Source organism: Chrysemys picta, chromosome 3 (genome assembly GCF_011386835.1).
Source record: "Chrysemys picta bellii isolate R12L10 chromosome 3, ASM1138683v2, whole genome shotgun sequence".
Taxonomy (NCBI): Eukaryota; Metazoa; Chordata; order Testudines; family Emydidae; genus Chrysemys; species Chrysemys picta.
The window spans coordinates 58,242,286-58,261,828 of record NC_088793.1 but is presented as its reverse complement, the minus strand read 5'-3'; the positions used below and the strand labels follow the sequence as shown (position 1 = coordinate 58,261,828).

Sequence of the window (19,543 nt, the reverse complement as noted above, 5' to 3'; positions counted from 1 at the left end):
TGGATAGAGTTCGCTTGGCGCTCCATGATGCTTATCAGCCGATCCATGCTTTGCTTCCGGTGCGCTGCATTTTCCTTGCAGATCCTGCTTTCGCTCTCCCTCCACTCCTGCGCTTTTTGATTCTCTGTAAGAGATTGATGCATCACTTCGTGCAGCATGTCGTCTTTTCTTTTTCGTGGTCTCTTCTGGAGTTTTTGCAGTCTCTCAGCCGGTGATAACACAGATGGCTGAGATCTCAAGGTTGCATCTGTAACGTCAAAATGCAACACTTAACAGAGGCAGCATTGTTTATACCAGACAGAGTAAGATTCCCCCGCACTTAAGGAGGGCGCACACAGTCTACACAATAGCATACTTTTCCCGTCCCAAAGAGAGTGCACATAACCCATGGGAGCCCCAAAATGGTAAGTAAGGGGGACTGATTGTTTCAGGGCTGTAGTGTCCTCTGGGTTTCTGTGCCTTGGGGAGAGCCAACAGCTGCAGGGGGCACCTACACTGAACACTGTCCCAACATTTTCCACAGGAGTTCATCCTGGAAGATATCTCGCTGCTGAGGGTGACCTGGGAAGCAAGGGAGGGTCTTCTACTGCAATGCGGCTTCCGCCCTGGCCCATATGCAGCTTGCCTGTGTGCAGCAATGGTCTCCCCGCCCCTCGCAGCACAGTGGCACAGACATGTTAGCCTGACTGGGACAAGGACCACGGTGGCTCTCCCAATAAACTTGCACAAGCGCATTGCCCACGTTCTGGATGAGACTTTCGAAGAGATTACCGAGACCGATTACCGCGATGTGATAGACCACATCAATGCGCTATTCCACATCTAGGCATGCATGCAGCACTAACCCTCCTCTCCCAAAGAGCCCGCACCGAAAAAATTCCTTCCCGAAAAAAAAAAAAACGCTTACCGGGAACCTGCTCTTCTGTTTGTCCTCCACCAAGTTCTGGCCGCTGCAACTGGCTACCTTCCTCCTGGCTCGAGAAGAGCTCCTGGCTGCATGCCTCCAGGGATTCCGGGGTGTCTCCCCCCGCCCCAGCACCCTCACTCCTGCTTTCATCCTCCTCCTCCTCCCCCCGCCCTGAAGTGTCCATGGTGATGCTTGGAGTGGAGGTGGGGTCACCCCCAAGTATCGCGTCCAGCTCTTTGTAGAATCGTCAGGTCACGGGGGAAGCACCCGAGCGGCCGTTTGCCTCGCAGGCTTTGCGGTAGGCACTCCGCAGCTCCTTCACTTTAACCCTGCACTGCAGTGCGTCCTGGTCATGGCCCCTTTCCATCATGGCCCTTGATATGTGCCCAAAAGTATCGTAATTCCTATGGCTGTAGTGCAGCTGGAACTGGACAGCTTCCTCCCCCCAAACACTGAGGTCCAGCAACTCACCATTGCTCCATACTGGGGCTTGCTTGGCACGTGGAGGCATGGTCACCTGGTAAGATTCGCTGATAGCACTCCACGCCTGGCTGAGCAAACAGGAAGGGGATTTTTAAAATTCCCGGGGAATATAAAGGGCGGGTCTGACGGTCACCTTAGGCCAGGGCATTAGAGTTCGAACTGATGACCAAAGTGGCTAGAACAGGCATTGTGGGATACTGCCGAATACTTCTAGAGGCCAGTCAGAGTGCATTGGGCGGCCACACTGGCACCGCAGTGCAGCAGCGGCAGCACAATACTCTTTATTCCTCTTGGGGAGGTGGAGTACCAGCAGCGCTGTAGCTGTGGAGATACAACGCTGTACGTGTCTTGCCAGTGTGGACGGGGAGTGAGATACAGCGCTCTGGGAGGCTTTATTGCGCTGTAACTCACAAGTGTAGCCAAGACCTATGTATGTGTCCTTTGACCAGTTGAAAAAAGTGAGTCTGAAGATTTCTGCCATCACTCTTATATGAGAGAGGGAGGGTTGTCTCTAACTCTGCCATTACTCTTCAGCAAGCAAGCAGCAGTCACTCTTACAGTGACTGTATTCCTGCAGCTGGTCTGAGTGCCATGAACAGCACAGACAAGAGGAAACGTGCGAGCAAATTTAACTCCATGTTAATTGAAGCCCACCAGTGTGTTGGCTTGGAGGTAGAGCTCAAAATGCATGGCCCTGTCAGATTCTTAGGCTGGTGGTATCGCACTCTTGCTATGTTTCAGGACATGTAATAGAATGCATATGTGACTTTACAATTAGGTTATGAAGATTTAACATGCTTAATCAACACTTTTTTTAAAATAAGAATTAGCATAACGCAACCTGCTTATCTGGAAGTTTTACTATATTTGAAGACTGGGCAACTGGGGAAAAAACCTATAAAGTCAAAGTATTTGATATCATGATTATTAAGTACTGCCTGTGAAGGTTTACATATTGATAATTCTTGTGCTTTGGCATGAAATTCTTTCAATACTCATTCCATAACTCCTCTTCCGGAATTTCATAGTGTCTCAAAATTAAAAGCGCCCTTCCTCTGGGAAAATTACGTAATATGTGGGGATTGAATTTCTCAATCTCAAATCTTACCATGTTCAAATGTGTTTAGTAGAAAATCTTTTTTTAGCTCAGTAGAGGCTCCCTAATACCTGACATCCTTTCAGTCTCCTAAAAACCTATTGCTGCATCTACCAGCAGGCAAGTGTTATCAAGCTAGACACATAGGCAATGATTTTCAAGGCTGGTTGCCTAAAGTTAGGCTCTGAAAGCCTTATTTAGGCACCTGAAGAAATGGCCTGATTTTCAAAAAAGCTGAGTACCCAATAACTCCTCCTAAAATTATGGGTATTGTATCTAAGGGCTACTAGATTTGAGCCTGCAGAGTCTTGCATACTGTTACTAAATGAACCAGCACCACTTAACCATGACTATTCTTTGTGGAAATTATTTGTAAAATGACCGGGCAACTGCCAGAAATAGCATTATAGTCCTGCCTACATATGCGTTTGCTATGAAGATAATACAGTTGATGATGTGAAAGGCAAGCTTTCAGTACTGGACTTTTGTCCTAACTCAAGCCTCACTAAAATAAAATGCATTTAACTTTTTTTTTTTTTTTAAAGAAAGCCATGTTATTGTTATGCACAGCTAAACTCCATACTTTTTAAATCTATTAGTGATGTGAGGACTAGATCTTCTAGAATTAAAATATGTACTTTGCATATTAACACAAAACATGCAACATATCCTTTAGAAGTATAACAAAACCCACCAGAAGTATGTTCTATCTAGGAATTGTGCAGTTATGGAAATTTTCTCACGGTGTGCCTTTCTCATAAAGATTGTGGACTGGAGTAGACTTTTTTCCCTCCGTAAACAATATTTTTGTAGATTAAGATGAGTGAAATCTTAGGGCTAGGAGCCTTCCTTTTACCAATACATAATATCAAAACTATAGGCACATATTTCTGACTTCCTATTGCTTTAAACAGTTAAATTATTTAAACTGACAAAGGGTATGGGGAGAAAACCATATACCTTGCAATTAGTGGCTTTCCAGATAATGGCCGTAAGCATTTCTTTAGCTTCAGGTATTAAAGTAACTTCCTTAATTGAAATCTCTCAAATTAAATAGCAGGCATAACAGTCACTCTTGCATAAATTCAACCTTGTTGTATAGCTGCTAATTCCTATTATCCATAGTATATTACACTGAATTTTATTTTCTCTTTAAAAAAATTAAAAATAATGTTGTGATCCACCTCTTCCTTGCACTTGTTTTTGAAAACGTTTGATAGCATCTTACTCAACATGCACTTCAATGATATTGCCAGTAAAGAAGATACTGACTGAGCAGCCCAATGCTCACATTTGGTAGAGCATGAGTGTGTGTGGTAGGGAAGGAATTTGCAAGGAAACTATTCAATTTCAAGGAGTGGCTCTAAAGAGGAGTTTGTGTGTCTGGGCATTCTCCTTTATTCTGCTTTCTTGGAGTTTAAATTACAAAAGCAAAAGTTATCTTTATTATGTAAAACTCTTGAAGAAAATTACTCTGATCTCTAAGAATTTTGGCTGGCATTTAGAGATTTCTCCCCCAGCCTCCTTTGCATAGCCCGCTTAAGGGCCGGGCACATGTGCCGTCTTCGGCTGCCATTGCCCTCCATATAACTGGAATTAGTAACTTCTTACCAGAATTTCAATTATACTGTGACATGATGGTTAGATTTTTTTTCAATGTATGCTGCCATTGTTAGCAAAATTGTCTACCTCTCCTGTTTTTATGAGAGGTGGTGAAAACACTAATTACAAAAAATGGCAGCATAGCTATAACAGTATTTTATAAACTCCTAACACAATTCTTTGGTCCCTTAATTTTTTTTATAATGCTACTCCATTTCATCTTGTGTTAAAATTGTTTATTCCAAACTCAGGGTGTAGAGTTATGAATGAGATATTAGTTACAGTAACAATTAAAAAAAAGTCATTTGTTAATGATGCAATGCATGCCTAACAACAACAACTTCAGGTGTATTTGGAAAATTTGTATTTAACTGGTATATTTAGTTTGTCTACATGAAGAACAGTATAACACTTTCTGTTTCTCTGGAACAAGACAACTTACCAGTGTGCCAACAACATAATACAGAGGCTGGAGTGTATTACAGATCAAAAATTCTGGCATATAAGGGATTTTATAGAATGAGCTATCTTGATTAGTGGATATTATGTAATTGTAAAGCTTCCTTGCATATCTGATGTGATTAAGATTTATAGGCGTGAATAAGATTACAGAAATATTAGGTGCTGAACATTAAAATGTAAAAAGTGTCTCACTTTCTAAAGATTTTCAGATCTCACCCTAACCATAATGTAGACTTACAACCATGTCATATAATTCTCATATATAGCCATCAAACATACAAAAAAGAAATTATACTTTGACAAATTTACTGATTACTTAATTCTCCTTCCTAACTATAGTGAGTTGAGCAGTTAATGCTATAATGTAAGTAGTAGCCCTTAAAAGATTCCCTTGAATGGGTATGGCTCCACAGAATTACAAAGGAAATAGTGGAAGGCGGGTAAGTGATGAACAGATTACTCTACTTTGGAGCTTGACAAATGCATTTACCTTGTCTTTCCTTGACAAGTGGGTGGGCTTGCTCATCAGTTTCTGCACATTTAACAAACAAACAAACAAACCCCTTCCATTAATGTAAATGAATGCAATACTGTCTGCCTGAATCTGAGAAATACTAGAGATGTGAACTCTCCATTCCTCTCAGTGGAATGTGCGCTGTCCATTTTGACTCCTGAACACTTCTGAGGGGCTTCCACTGTTTCCCTTCCCGTAAAACCCAGCATGTATTTAAAGCACTGGCAACAAAGAGGATAAAACTTCATGGCCTAGTGGGCCACTTGTCAAGGATTATATAGGTGTCCCTTTTCTAGCAAGAAAGTAATGCACCGATTTTTCTAAGATTTTCTTCCTAAATTCATTTCCTTCCCCCACTTCTTACTTGTGGCAGGTCAGTTTTCCCAGTCCTCCACTCTTCTTCAGTGTGATATAAATGGGTTGAAAAATAGTTGAAGAGGTGAGATTGAGGGTCCAATTGGGAGGAGGGATGGAACGTTTACATGTATAACAAGAATTTCCAGGGTAAAAGTAGAAGTTTTAGTTCAGGGTTTAAGCAAATCTCTAACTATATTAGGAATTAGGCGGAAACTCCCACTTCTACCTACAGTGGCTATTTTTTTTCTCCCATCTTCCTCAAAAACATTTGGTACTGGCTACTGTCATGGACAGGATACAGGACTAGGTGGGCCAGAGCTTTGATCCAATATGGTAACGCCTATGATTAAAGATCAAGGGGGTGGGGGGGAAGGAAGAGAGGATTGTTGAAGACCATGGAGATAGAAGAAGTTGGATTGGAGGGAGAAGGATTGACTTATTGTACAACACTACAAGTTGTCCTCTCCACTTATTGCAGTATCAGTAAGGCTGTTTAAACATTTTGACTCTAACCTACTATTTCTGAGTTGCTCATTACTTTCATCTATCATGCTGAAAATTTTGTGGTTTGACCTCTGCCTGAAAATTAGGTTTGTTTCTAAAGTTTTTGAGCAAAAGCAGTTTGAGTTTTTGAGTATGATGGTGAAAATTGAGACTTGAATAGCCTAGGACTGAAAAACACAGGCCAAGATCTTAAAAAGTAACCAGTGATTTTGGGTGTCCAACTAGAGACCTCTTAAAGGCTTCTAATTTTTCAAAGGTTGGGTGCTCAATGCTTTCTGAAAATCAGGCCTATTTAAGGTATTTCCAGTTGAGCGCCCAAAATCATGTCAGTCTTGAAAATCTTAACCATATTCTGGGGTTTCCAGAAGCCATTCTTGAGGTTGTCTCATGAGCCTATCCTGGGAAAACCAGTCCTTTTACGATGTCATAACTGTTGTCTGCTTCTAACAATTAGATACAGTTCTGGTAAAATGACCCTTACTTGACTTGAGCTTGATCGTAATTCCGAAGAAAGCTGTATTTATTCATATAAAATCAATACTTTTTTTAAAAAAAGTCTCATTTAGAGATTACGGACTAGTCTAGTTTGAACTCTCAAGTTCTGACATAGGTTAACTTATTTGTATAACCTCCAATGCGTCCAGATATTGGCAATGGAACAGTGAGGTCAGAGTAGGTAGATCAAATTTCTAAATCAATCTGTTTCTGATTCATCTTTGAAGCACAGTTCCAGATCTTCAGAGTAAGCCAAGTTCTCTGCAGCAACAAATGTTTCTACTTCCATGGGTGTATTGAAAAAGTAGGTATGTCCAGTGAAATCCAAATGCAGTTTGGCAAGCTAGAATATGGAGATGATGCTGCCTGCCAAAATTTAACCTTCGTGAAAGCTCTTCTCTGTTTTCAGTAGACCTGGAATATATGCATACAGGGTCTCAGTCACCTACACATGGAAACATAGCAGATGTCTTAAAATATTCATATTAAGTGACTTATGTGTAATAAACAGCTGTAGAGACACTTTTTTAAACCCTGGGTAGTTTCCTTGCTTGCAATTTCTGTTCAGGCTCTAAGAATTGTATTATAGATGTGAGAGTAATTCAAACAATTGTTAAATGAGCAGCAAAGAACACCAAATCTCTGGTTAGATCTGTGTGTGTGTGTGTGTGTGAGAGTGTGTGCAGTCTTTTTGTAAAACTGTTATATAGCACCAAAAGTGTGCTAGCTGCTTTGTTGTTCTGGCCTTGGAGAATAACTGGTGGGCCTACAGACTGAATCCAGCAAGCAAACATACTGTGTCTGACAGACAGAAGACCTGTGGGCAGCCAGAACTTAAACACTTCTCTGGGAGTCCAGCCTCAGAACGTAGGCAGTGGGAGAATCCAGAGAGAGGTGCAAAGAACATATAGGATGTCTCTTCCTGTAAAATTTTCTGTGGTTGGAACTGTACTGGTGATAGCAATGGTGGTAGCACAAGTGTAGACTAGCCACTGTGATACAGGAGGGCCAGGGAGCAGTGGGAAGTGGTAGAAGGGAGGTATATAAACCCTAGGTTAATTAAGGTGTGGTTCCCTGTAGACAAGGGAGGGGTGCTACAGGTTAATTGGAGCACCTGTAATCAATTAAGGCCCTGATAGGAACCTAATAAACCCCCCTGCTTCAGGCGATCAGGAGGAAGGAGAGAGGACTGGAGCTTAGAGGTATGCTGTGAGACTTGGAGGAACAGAAAACCGGAGTAAGGGAGACCTTGCCCCAGCAGGGGAGGGACATTCCCTCCCCCAGCATTTAAGGACTGAAGGTACCCCACCCAAGGGGGAAGAGGGTAAGAACCTGCAGGGGTTGAGAGGGGCTGGGACTCAGAGTGAGGAGCAAACCCAGACCCCTCCCCCGCTTCCCTCCTTTACCACCTTCCTGGGCCACTAGTGGGGCCCTCGGTGCCCTAAGAGCAGGGGTAAGGGATGGTATTTTAGCCCCCACACCAAGAAAAGCGCAGGACCCACCATACTATATCAACCATCTTGTCACATGTGGTGTCAGGAGTGGGATTTCTGCACCGTGAACATAATCCAGAGTGGGTCACAACCACCCTACCTCAAGATGGAGGATCTGGTCAAAGCACTGGTGCAAGCCACTGCCGCCCAGCAGGAGGCTACCCGGGTCCAGGCAGCTGCCCAACAGGAGGCCATGTGGCTGCAGCAAGAGACCAATCACCTGCTGATGACCCAGGCCACCCAAGATCGGGCCGTGCTGCAGGAACTAGTGAACCAAGTGAAGGTCCTTACGGAGCTGAGCCACGGGTATGATGCGACACGGACCATATGGGCCAGCTACTGTCTACAGAAAATTACCCGGGAGGATGATGTGGAGGCATACCTCCTGGCTTTTGAGAGGACAGCTCTGAGGGAGCCCTGGCCCTGAGACCAGTGGTCAGGGATCCTTGCCCCATTTTTGTGCGGGGAGGCCCAGAAGGCCTACTATGATATGACCACAGAGGAGGCAGCAGATTACCACCGACTGAAGGCGGAGATCCTAGCCAGGGCAGGGGTAACAACGGCCTTGAGAGCCCAGAGGTTCCATGAATGGCAGTACTGTGAAGACAAGACACCGCGCTCACAACTATTTGACCTAATCCACCTAGCCTGGAAGTGGTTACGCCCGGAGGCTCTCAGCTCAGAGAAAATGATGGAGCTCCTGGTACTGGACCACTATACGAGGGGACTACCCTCAGGCCTCCGAGCCTGGGTAGGCCAGAATGACTCCTCCACCTATGACGAACTAATCACCCTTGTAGAGAGACAACTGGCAGCCCGTGAAGTGTTCGAAACCCTGGGAGGTGAAACACGGCATTTTAGGAAACCAGTCCCAACCCCGAGGCCCCAGATCATCGAGAACTCCAGGAAAGCCATAGTTGGAAGAACAGGCACCAAGGAGCAGCCTGAGGCCCCAAAGGGACCTGGAGGTCCGGGGGGAGAGGGTTGGGGAAGCGAGTCAGAGGGCCCAAGACCGAGGGCAACCTTCGGAATGAGATATCGCTGTTATGAGGGTGGGGAGTTGGGACATATAGGAGCCCAGTGCCCCAACAAGGACGAGCCCATGCAGTGTAATCTGGGGGATCCCGGGGATCAGTGTGGCCTAATCAGCCTGGTAGGGGTTGCGATGGCCCAACACGAGTACACCAGGCCAGTAAAGATGAAGGGCATCCAGACCATAGCTTTGGTGGACTCTGGGAGTGCTGTTACATTGGTCTCAGGGAAATTAGTGGGGCAAGACCAACTGAGCCGGGCCAAGTGGATTGGAGTGACATGTGTCCATGGCACAGTAAATTTCTACCCCACAATTCCAATACGGATTCAGATCCAGGGAAGTACTACCAAGATGACTGCAGGGTTGGTCCCCAAGCTCCCCTACCCAGACTTAATTGGCAGGGACTTTCCTGGGTTCGAGAGCCTACTCCCCTGCTTTGAGTTAGGGAAGGGAAGTAAACCCCGAGCAGAATGTGAGGTGCCCATGGATGATCCTACCACAATATTTGCTGGGTTTTCCCCAGAGTTATTTTCACCCCCTAGGAAGTCCCGGAAATCCAGATGGGAAAGGAGAGGAGACAAAAGATTAGGAACCAGGATCTTGGCAGCAAACCAGAAAGCTGCCCTGGTTGTGAGGAACACTCGTGGAGACCCAGAGACGGCCCCCAGCACGAGCAGAAGCACCCCAAAAGAAGGAGGGGAACCCAAGTCAATAGAATCAGGCCAGATTGGTCCCACACGTGAATGTTTTGGGCAGGACCAAGCCGATGATGCAAACGTGAGGGAGGAGGTAGTAGAGGTAAATGGCGTGCCAGTAGAAGGGAAAACCAAAGGCACAGGGCCATACTATATAATCAAGCAGGATCTGTTGTACCGGGTAGTGCCAATACAGGAGGAAGTAGTAGAACAGCTCTTGGTGCCACGGAAGCACACAAGGGCTGTATTAGAGTTAGCTCACAGTCATTTGTTTGGGGGACATTTAGGAGCAGACAAGACCCTGGATAGAGTCCTAAGAAGGTTCTACTGGCTGGGGTTACGGGCAGAAGTCCAACACTATTGCACCTCCTGCCCAAAGTGCCAGCTGCTTAGTCCCTGACCTCAGTTAAGGGCCCCGTTGGTACCCTTGCCCATAATTGAAGTTTCTTTTGAAAGAATAGCAATGGATCTAGTGGGCCCACTAGAAAGAACAGCCCGGGGCCACCGAAGCATACTTGTCATCTTGGACTATGCTACACGGTACCCCGAAGCCATTCCCCTAAGGAACCCCACATCCAAGGCAATCACAAAAGAACTGGTGCAGGTTTTTGCTAGGGTAGGCATCCCTAAGGAGATCCTGACAGATCAAGGGACTCCCTTCATGTCGAGAGTAATGAAAGACTTATGTACCCTGCTCCGCATCCAAGCCTTGCGGACCTCGGTCTATCATCCCCAAACAGATGGTCTAGTTGAGCGATTTAACCGCACTCTCAAGAGTATGAGCCGAAAGGTGGTGGCCCAAGACGGAAAAGATCCTACCATATCTGATGTTTGCAATATGAGAAGTTCCCCAAGCCTCTACTGGTTTCTCCCCCTTCGAGCTACTGTATGGACGCCACCCACGTGGCATATTAGACATCGCAAAGGAAGAATGGGAGGAACAACCCAACCCAGGGAAGAATGTCATTGCACACGTAGCCCAGATGAGAGAACGAATAGCCCAAGTGACCCCCATAGTACAAGAGCATTTGGAGAAAGCCCAACGAACTTACTACAATCGTCGGGCAAAAACACGGAAATTTCAACCAGGAGAACTGGTGCTAGTGCTGATACCAACAGCAGAAAGTAAGCTCCTAGCCAGTTGGCATGGACCCCATGAGATCGTGGAAGCTGTTGGGGAGGTGAATTCTAAGGTAAAGCAGCCAGACCGCCGAAGGCCAGAGCAGATCTATCATGTCAACTTACTGAAACCCTGGCACGATCAGGAGACGTGCCTGGCCAGCCTGCTGGCCACACCCCAGGCAGATGGCCTGTAAGGGCAAGTAAGGATATCCCCCGAATTAGCCCCAGAACAACGAACAGAGGTCATCGAAATGATCCAGTGGAACCAAGATGTGTTCTCCACACAACCAGGCCATACAACGCTGATCCAACACCACATTGTCACCTGTCCCAGAGCAAGGGTGACCATAAACCATATCGCATACCGGAGGCAAAAAGAGAAGAAATTAGGGCAGAAGTAAGGAAGATGCTGGAACTTGGGGTGATTGAGGAATCCCACATCCAGTGGTCCAGCCCTATTGTCTTGGTCCCCAAGCCTGGTGGCACCCTGAGATTTTGTAATGACTTTCGGAAGTTAAATGAGGTATCCCAATTCGATGCCTACCCGATACCACATGTTGATGAGCTGGTGGATCAGTTAGACAAGGCCCGATACTTGACCACCTTGGACTTGACAAAAGGCTACTGGCAGATCCCCCTGGCTGAGGACGCCAAGGAAAAAAACGCTTTCTCTACACCTGATGGCCTCATCCAATATACCATCCTCCCTTTTGGGCTCCATGGGCCCCCGCAACTTTCCAACGATGGATGGACAGATTACTTCGACCCCATGCCAAATATGCTTCTACCTATTTAGATGACATGGTAATCCATAGTCCTGACTGGGAGACACACCTGGGGAAAGTGGAAGCGGTACTAGATGCTCTTAGACAGGGGTATGTCTACACTATGAAATTAGGTCGAAATTTATAGAAGCCGGTTTTATAGATATCGGTTTTATACAATCGATTGTGTGTGTGTCCACATAAAATGCTCTAAGTGCATAAAGTCGGCGGACCGCGTCCACAGTACCGAGGCTAGCGTTCACTTCTGGAGCGTTGCACTGTGGGTAGCTATCCCACAGTTCCTGCAGTCTCCGCCGCCCATTGGAATTCTGGGTTGAGATCCCAATGCCTGATGATGCAAAACAGTGTCGCGGGGGGTTCTGGGTACATGTCGGCAGGCCCCTCCTCCTCCGTCAGAGCAACGGCAGACAATCGATTTGCGCCTTTTTACCTGGGCTACCTGTGCAGACAACATACCACGGCAAGCATGGAGCCTGCTCAGCTCTTGGTCACCATATGTCATCTGGGTGCCGGCAGACGTGGTACTGCATTGCTACACAGCAGCAGCCCCTTGCCTTTTGGCAGTAGATGGTGTATTACAACTGGTATCCGTCATCGTCGTATTCCCGTTCCATCAGAGGCACCTGGGCAGACATGCTTTATCTCCTGGAGACTCAGTCCTGCCGGCAGTCCTATTGAACTGTCTTGACGATGATGGCTAGCAGTCGTAGTACAATATCTTCTGCCAAGCACCCAGAAGATTCCGAGGGCTATCAGTCATGCTGCACCGTCTGCTGCCAGCTTAAGATGTAAAAAATAGATGGACCAGATTTGTTCTGTATTCATTTGCTTCCCCCTCCCTCCGTGAAATCAACGGCCTGCTAAACCCAGGGTTTTGAGTTCAGTCTTTGGGGGGCCCATTCTGTGTGACAGTTGTTTGTGTTTCTCCCTGATTCACAGCCACCTTTTGTTGATTTTAATTCCCTGTACCTGTATGCCATGTTGTCAGTCGCCCCTCCCTCCCTCCGTCAGTTTCACGCCTTTTTTCAGACCAGACGCCATAACACTGGGATCATGGAGCACGCTCAGATCACCACGGCAATTATGAGCACTATGAACACCACGCGCATTGTCCTGGAGTATATGCAGAGCCAGGACATGCCAAAGCAAAACCAGGACCAGCCGAGGAGGCGATTGCAGCGCGGCGACGAGAGTGATGAGGAAATTGATGTGGACATAGACCTCTCACAAAGTACGGGCCCCAGCAATGTGCAAATCATGGTGTTACTGGGGCAGGTTCATGGCGTGGAACGCCGATTCTGGGCCCAGGAAACAAGCACAGACTGGTGGGACCGCATCATGTTGCAGGTGTGGGGCGATTCCCAGTGACTGCAAAACTTTCGCATGCGTAAGGGCACTTTCATGGAACTTTGTGACTTGCTTTCCCCTGCCCTGAAGCGCCAGAATACCAGGATGAGAGCAGCCCTCACAGTTGAGAAGCGAGTGGCAATAGCCTTGTGGAAGCTTGCAACGCCAGACAGCTACCGGTCAGTCAGGAATCAATTTGGAGTGAGCAAATCTACTGTGGGGGCTGCTGTGATCCAAGTTGCCAGGGTAATCAAAGACCTGGTGATATCAAGGGTAGTGACTCTGGGAAATGTGCAGGTCATAGTGGATGGTTTTGCTGCAATGGGATTCCCAAACTGTGGTGGGGCGATAGACGGAACTCATATCCCTATCTTGGCACCAGAGTATCAAGCCACTGAGTACATAAACCGCAAGGGGTAATTTTCAATGCTGCTGCAAGCCCTGGTGGATCACCAGGGACGTTTCACCAACATCAACGTGGGATGGCCGGGAAAGGTACATGATGCTCGCGTCTTCAGGCACTCTGGTCTGTTTTGAAAGCTGGAGGAAGGGACTTTCTTCCCGGACCAGAAAATAACCGTTGGGGATGTTGAAATGCCTATCATTATCCTTGGGGACCCAGCCTACCCCTTAATGCCATGGCTCATGAAGCCGTACACAGGCAGCCTGGACAGTAGTCAGGACCTGTTCAACTATAGGCTGAGCAAGTGCCGAATGGTGGTGGAATGTGCATTTGGACGTTTAAAAGCGCGCTGGTGCAGCTTACTGACTCGGATAGACCTCAGCAAAACCAATATCCCCATTGTTATTGCTGCTTGCTGTGCGCTCCACAATATCTGTGAGAGTAAGGGGGAGACATTTATGGCAGGGTGGGAGGTTGAGGCAAATCGCCTGGCCGCTGATTACGCGCAGCCAGACACCAGGGCGGTTAGAAGAGTACAGCAAGGCGCGGTGTGCATCAGAAAAGCTTTGAAAACCAGTTTTGTGACTGGCCAGGCTACGGTGTGAAACTTCTGTTTGTTTCTCCTTGATGAACCTCCCCCTCCCCCGGTTCACTCTACTTCCCTGTAAACTAACCACCCTCCCCTCCCCCCTTCGAGCACCGCTTGCAGAGGCAATAAAGTCATTGTTACTTCACATTCATGCATTCTTTATTAATTCATCACACAACTAGGGGGATAATTGCCAAGGTAGCCCGGGATGGGTGGGGGAGGAGGGAAGGAAAACTTTAACACTTATTGAGGGCCAGCCTTCTGATGCTCGGGCAATCATCTGGGGTGGAGTGACTGGGTGGCCAGAGGCCCCCCCCCACCGTGTTCTTGGGTGTCTGGGTGAGGAGGCTATGGAACTTGGGGAGGAGGGCTGTTGGTTATACAGGGGCTGTTGCGGCGGTCTCGGCTCCTGCTGCCTTTCCTGCAGCTCAACCATACGCTGGAGCATATCAGTTTGATGCTCCAGCAGCCGGAGCATCGACTCTTGCCTTCTGTCTGCAAGCTGACGCCACCTATCATCTTCAGCCCGCCACTTGCTCTGTTCAGCCCACGATTCATCCCGCCACCTCTCCTCTCGTTCATATTGTGCTTTTTTGCACTCTGACATAGACTGCCTCCACGCATTCTGCTGTGCTCTTTCAGCGTGGGAGGACATCTGGAGCTCTGTGAACATATCATCCCTAGTCCGCCGTTTTCTCCTTCTAATCTTCACTAGCCTCTGCGAAGGAGAAACATTTGCAGCTGGTGGAGGAGAAGGGAGAGGTGGTTAAAAGAGACACATTTTAGAGAACAATGGGTACACTCTTTCACGTTAAATTTTGCTGTTCACATTACACAGTACATGTGCTTTCGTTTCAAGGTCGCATTTTTCCTCTTATATTGAGGGCCTGCCGGTTTGGTGTGAGAGATCACTCACCCAGTGCCAGGCAACAGAATTTGGCTTGCAGGCAGCCATGGTAAGCCACAGCCTTTTGGCTTTTTTAACCTTCATAACGTGGGAATGGTTTCAAACAGCAACGCCCTCATTTCCCATACCAAGGACCCGTTGGGTTGGCCATTTAAAATGGGTTTGCAATGTAAAAGGAGGGGCTGGGGTTTCCGGGTTAACATGCAGCACAAACCCAACTACCCCCCCCCACACACACACACAATTCTCTGAGATGATCACTTCACCCCTCCCCCCGCACTGCGTGGCTAATAACGGGGAACATTTCTGTTCAGCCGAGCAGGAACGGGCACCTCTGAATGTCCCCTTAATAAAATCACCCCATTTCAACCAGGTGACAGTGAATGATATCACTCTCCTGAGGATAACAAAGAGAGATAAGGAATGGATGTTGTCTGCATGCCAGCAAACAGCGGGACCATACGCTACCATGCTTTTTTATGCAATGATTCCAGACTACGTGCTACTGGCCTGGCGTGGTAAAGTGTCCTACCATGGCAGACGGGATAAGGCAGCTCTCCCCAGAAACCTTTTGCAAAGGCTTTGGGAGTACATGAAGGAGAGCTTTCTGGAGATGTCCCTGGAGGATTTCCGCTCCATCTCCATACACATTAACAGACTTTTCCAGTAGCTGTACTGGCCGCGATTGCCAGGGCAAATTATTCATTAATCATTAAACACGCTTGCTTTTAATATTACCATGTGTAATATTTACAAAGGTACACTCACCAGAGATCCCTTGTGTCCCCTCAGGTCTGGGAGCACGCCTTGGGTGAGTTTGGGAGTTACTGGTTCCAGGTCCAGGGTGATATACATATCCTGGCTGTTGGGGAAACCAGTTTCTCCGCTTCCTTGCTGTGAGCTATCTTCATTTGTCTTCATCATCATCATTTTCCGCGTACCCCGAATCCGCTTCCCTGTTGCGTGTTTCTCCATTGACGGAGTCAAAGCACACGGTTGGGGTAGTGGTGGCTGCACCCCCTAGAATGGCGTGCAGCTCCGTGTAGAAGCAGCATGTTTGCAGCTCTGCACCAGACCTTCCGTTTGCCTCTCTGGCTTTGTGGTAGGCTTGCCTTAGCTCCTTAATTTTCATGCGTCACTGCTGTGCGTCTCTGTTATGGCCTCTGTCCTTCATGGCCTTTGAGACTTTTTCTAATATTTTGCCATTTCGTTTACTGCTACGGAGTTCAGCTAGCACTGATTCGTCTCCCCATATGGTGAGCAGACCCCGTACCTCCCATTCTGTCCATGCTGAAGCTCTTTTGCGATCCTGGGACTCCATCATGGTTACCTGCGCTGATGAGCTCTGCGTGGTCACCTGTGCTCTCCACGCTGGGCAAACAGGAAATGAAATTCAAAAGTTCGTGGGGCTTTTCCTGTCTACCTGGTCAGTGTATCTGAGTTGAGTACTGTCCAGAGCGGTCACAATGAAGCACTGTGGGATAGCTCCCGGAGGCCAATAACGTCGAATTCCGTCCACACTACCCCAAATCCGACCCGCAAAGGCTGATTTTAGCGCTAATCCCCTCGTCGGAGGTGGAGTAAAGAAATCAGTTTAAAGGACCCTTTAAGTCAAAAGAAAGGGCTTCGTCGTATGGACGTGTCCAGGCTTAATTCGATTTAACGCTGCTAAAGTCGACCTAAACTCGTAGTGTAGACCAGGCCTTAGACAGGCTGGCCTCACCGCTAACCCATCCAAATGTGCAATAGGGCTGGCCGAGGCCAGATATCTCAGGTATGTAGTCGGAAGGGGCCTGGTGAAGCCCCAGTGGAACAAAGTGGAGACAATACAGAAATGGCCCCACCCAATCCGCAAAAAACAAGTCAGAGCATTCTTAGGGATAGTAGGGTACTATGGCTGGTTCATCCTTCACTTTGCCACAAGGGCAGCACCTCTGACAAACCTGATAAGAGCTAGGGGCCTGGAGATAGTTAAGTGGACTGAGGAAGCAGAGGAAGCTTTCACAGACCTAAGGACAGCCCTTTGCAGCCATCCAGTGCTCGTAGCCTCAGATTTCACAAAGGAATTCATCTTACAAACAGACACCTCGGAGGTAGGACTTGGGGCCATCCTTTCACAGATGGTGGGAGATGAGGAGCACTCAATCCTTTACCTCAACCGAAAGCTCCTGCCCAGGGAGCAACGGTATGCCGTAGTAGAAAAGGAATGCCTAGCAATTAAAAGGGCCATGGAGATTCTACGGTACTACCTATTGGGCGGCCGTTCACCCTTGTGACGGACCACGCCCCACTCCAATGGATGCACACAAATAAGGAGAGGAATGCACGAGTGACTAGATGGTTCCTGTCCCTACAACCTTTTCACTTCCAGATCCAGCATAGAGCCGGTAGCCAACACAGCAATGCGGATGGCCTATCACGACAACACTGTCTTTCGTCCCAAGTAGCCCAACCCCATGGTGTTGAGCAGGGGAGGGGGATATGTGATACAGGAGGGCCAGGGAGCAGTTGGAAGTGGTAGAAGGGAAGTATATAAATCCTAGGTTAATTAAGGTGTGGTTCCCTGTAGACTAGGGAGGGTTGCTACAGGTTAATTAGAGCACCTGTAATCAATTAAGGCCCTGATAGAAACCTAATAAAACCCCCTGCTTCAGGCAGTCAGGAGGAAGGAGAGAGGACTGGAGCTTGGAGGTGTGCTGTGAGACTTGGAGGAACAGAAAACCGGAGTAAGGGAGACCCTGCCCCAGCAGGGGAGGGACATTCCCTCCCCCAGCATTTAAGGACTGAAGGTACCCCACCCAAGGGGGAAGAGGGTAAGAACCTGCAGGGGTTGAGAGGGGCTGGGACTCAGAGTGAGGAGCAAACCCAGACCCCTCCCCCGCTTCCCTCCTTTACCACCTTCCTGGGCCACTAGTGGGGCCCTCGGTGCCCCAAGAGCAGGGGTAAGGGGTGATATTTTAGCCCCCCCACACACACAAGAAAAGCGCAAGACCCACCATACTATATTGACCATCTTGTCACACCACCAATATTCTAACTATTGTCATCTAGACCGATATTTGCACTGCTAGAGCTGTGCCAGAGTTAACAATGGGAAACTTGAGGGGAGAAAAGCTAATAAAGACAAGATCTGAGATTGGAGATCAAGACAAGAAGAAAGGAAGGGACGTTAAAGGCAAAAAAGAATGAAGAAGTGCTTTCAAAGTGAGGAGAGAGATAAATAGTTAGAATGAAAGTGGGGAAAGTAAGGAGACAGGACTAAAGAGAGCAAGAAAAGCAGTATGTAGCTTGAAACTTAGTACAGGTCCTGTTTCTTCATTCTATTGCATTTCCCTAACAGATACGATCGAGCCCTAAAACTATAGCAAACTGGTGTGGCCCTCGATGCTGCATCAGTTAGACACATTTTCTCTAAATGCATCCAGTGTAGAAGAAAGATCTATTCTTCTAGATTAACACTTCAAACCACAGAGCAAGGAAGGTGTTCAACACACTGAATTCTGCGAGACACTTTCGCCCTGTCTCTCTGCTATTGAAAGTCACCTTTGACCCCTAAATGCCATCCAAAGATCCACTTAATTTAGGCACCCTTAATTTAGACCCTCTTTGTCAATGGAAAGCTGAATGGTAAAGCCACCGACTTTAAGTTGCTGAGCTACATTGGGAAGGAAGTGTATTTTTCATAGATTATAGAGAAAGGAGTGACTGTTCTGATCTAGTCTGACTTCCTGTACATCCAAGGTCATAGGACTTCTCTGAATTAATTCCTGTTTTCTCAGAGCAGGTTTCCTTTCTAGTGGTCTGACTGAATACAGTTCCCTCAGGCTGGGTATTGATACGGGAAACCCAATCTGGATCACTATCCAGTAACAGCAGAAACAGGAGGAAAAACTAAGTACCAAATTACACACACACAGTTTCCAAGACTGCAGGCCACACATAATTTAGAATAAGAACTCTTCCCCACTGAGTATATTTGAGTTGTGCAGAGAACTTACTTCTCATGTAACACAAAATTAGAATGTGGTGATGGTTTACACTTAATCTACCTGTTGCAGTGGCACTACGTATATGTCATGACTAAAGTCATTTCAGTGCCAAATGACATTGTAGCTGTACAATGAACTACCTGAAGAATGTATGGTGACTGAAGGTCACAACTATGGATATCCTGAATTCCATAGAATCCCTGGTTCAAACACTAGTGTCCTCCTTGGAATGATGCTATTGTGTATAGACTTACACGAGGCCCTTCAAAATGTCCTCCTTTTGTTACCCACATACACGCTATCCAACTCAACTGTCCAGATTAAAATACCACAGAGAGTGATGGATGAAGGACAGTTGGTATCTGAGAAGGGCATCAGATTTTTAAGCCACAAAGACTGTGACAGATGCCAATCTAAGCAGCTGTGGAGAACCTGCAAAAGGGAGATACGTACAGAGAACCTCTTCAGGAGATGGGAGAAGATGGCATACATTGGCCGGAACTCAGAGGAGTGTGAAATGGCCTTGGAGTATAGCTGTTCCCACATTGCATAACAACGGTATCCCAATAATGATGGATGACACATCTACCATGCTTTAAATCAAAAAAGCCTGGAGGAACCACTTCTTCAACCCTACAGCAAAAAGCTGCTCTCTTGAGAAAACAGTCTCTCATTGCTTCATGGCTTCCATGTAGAGGGGAAGCTCAATGTCAAGACAGTTTGGCTCGAACAGGTGATTGATCAAGTCAAATGGAGTCTC

General features: G+C 47.1%; 1 protein-coding gene across 7 annotated transcripts in view; it reads left to right on the top strand.

Moving 5' to 3' along the window:
* The window catches only part of LOC135982242 (uncharacterized), a 57,147-nt gene that overhangs the window by 21,798 nt on the left and 15,806 nt on the right, over window positions 1-19,543 (top strand). For all 7 annotated transcript variants that reach the window (XM_065588005.1, XM_065588004.1, XM_065588002.1 and 4 more), the window contains one exon: window positions 524-19,543. This exon is cut by the window's right edge and continues 15,806 nt beyond it. In XM_065588005.1, coding sequence (XP_065444077.1) covers window positions 8,404-10,041 — 1,638 coding nt within the window. In that variant the 5' untranslated portion in view covers window positions 524-8,403 and the 3' untranslated portion in view covers window positions 10,042-19,543. The remainder of the gene's footprint in view (window positions 1-523) is intronic.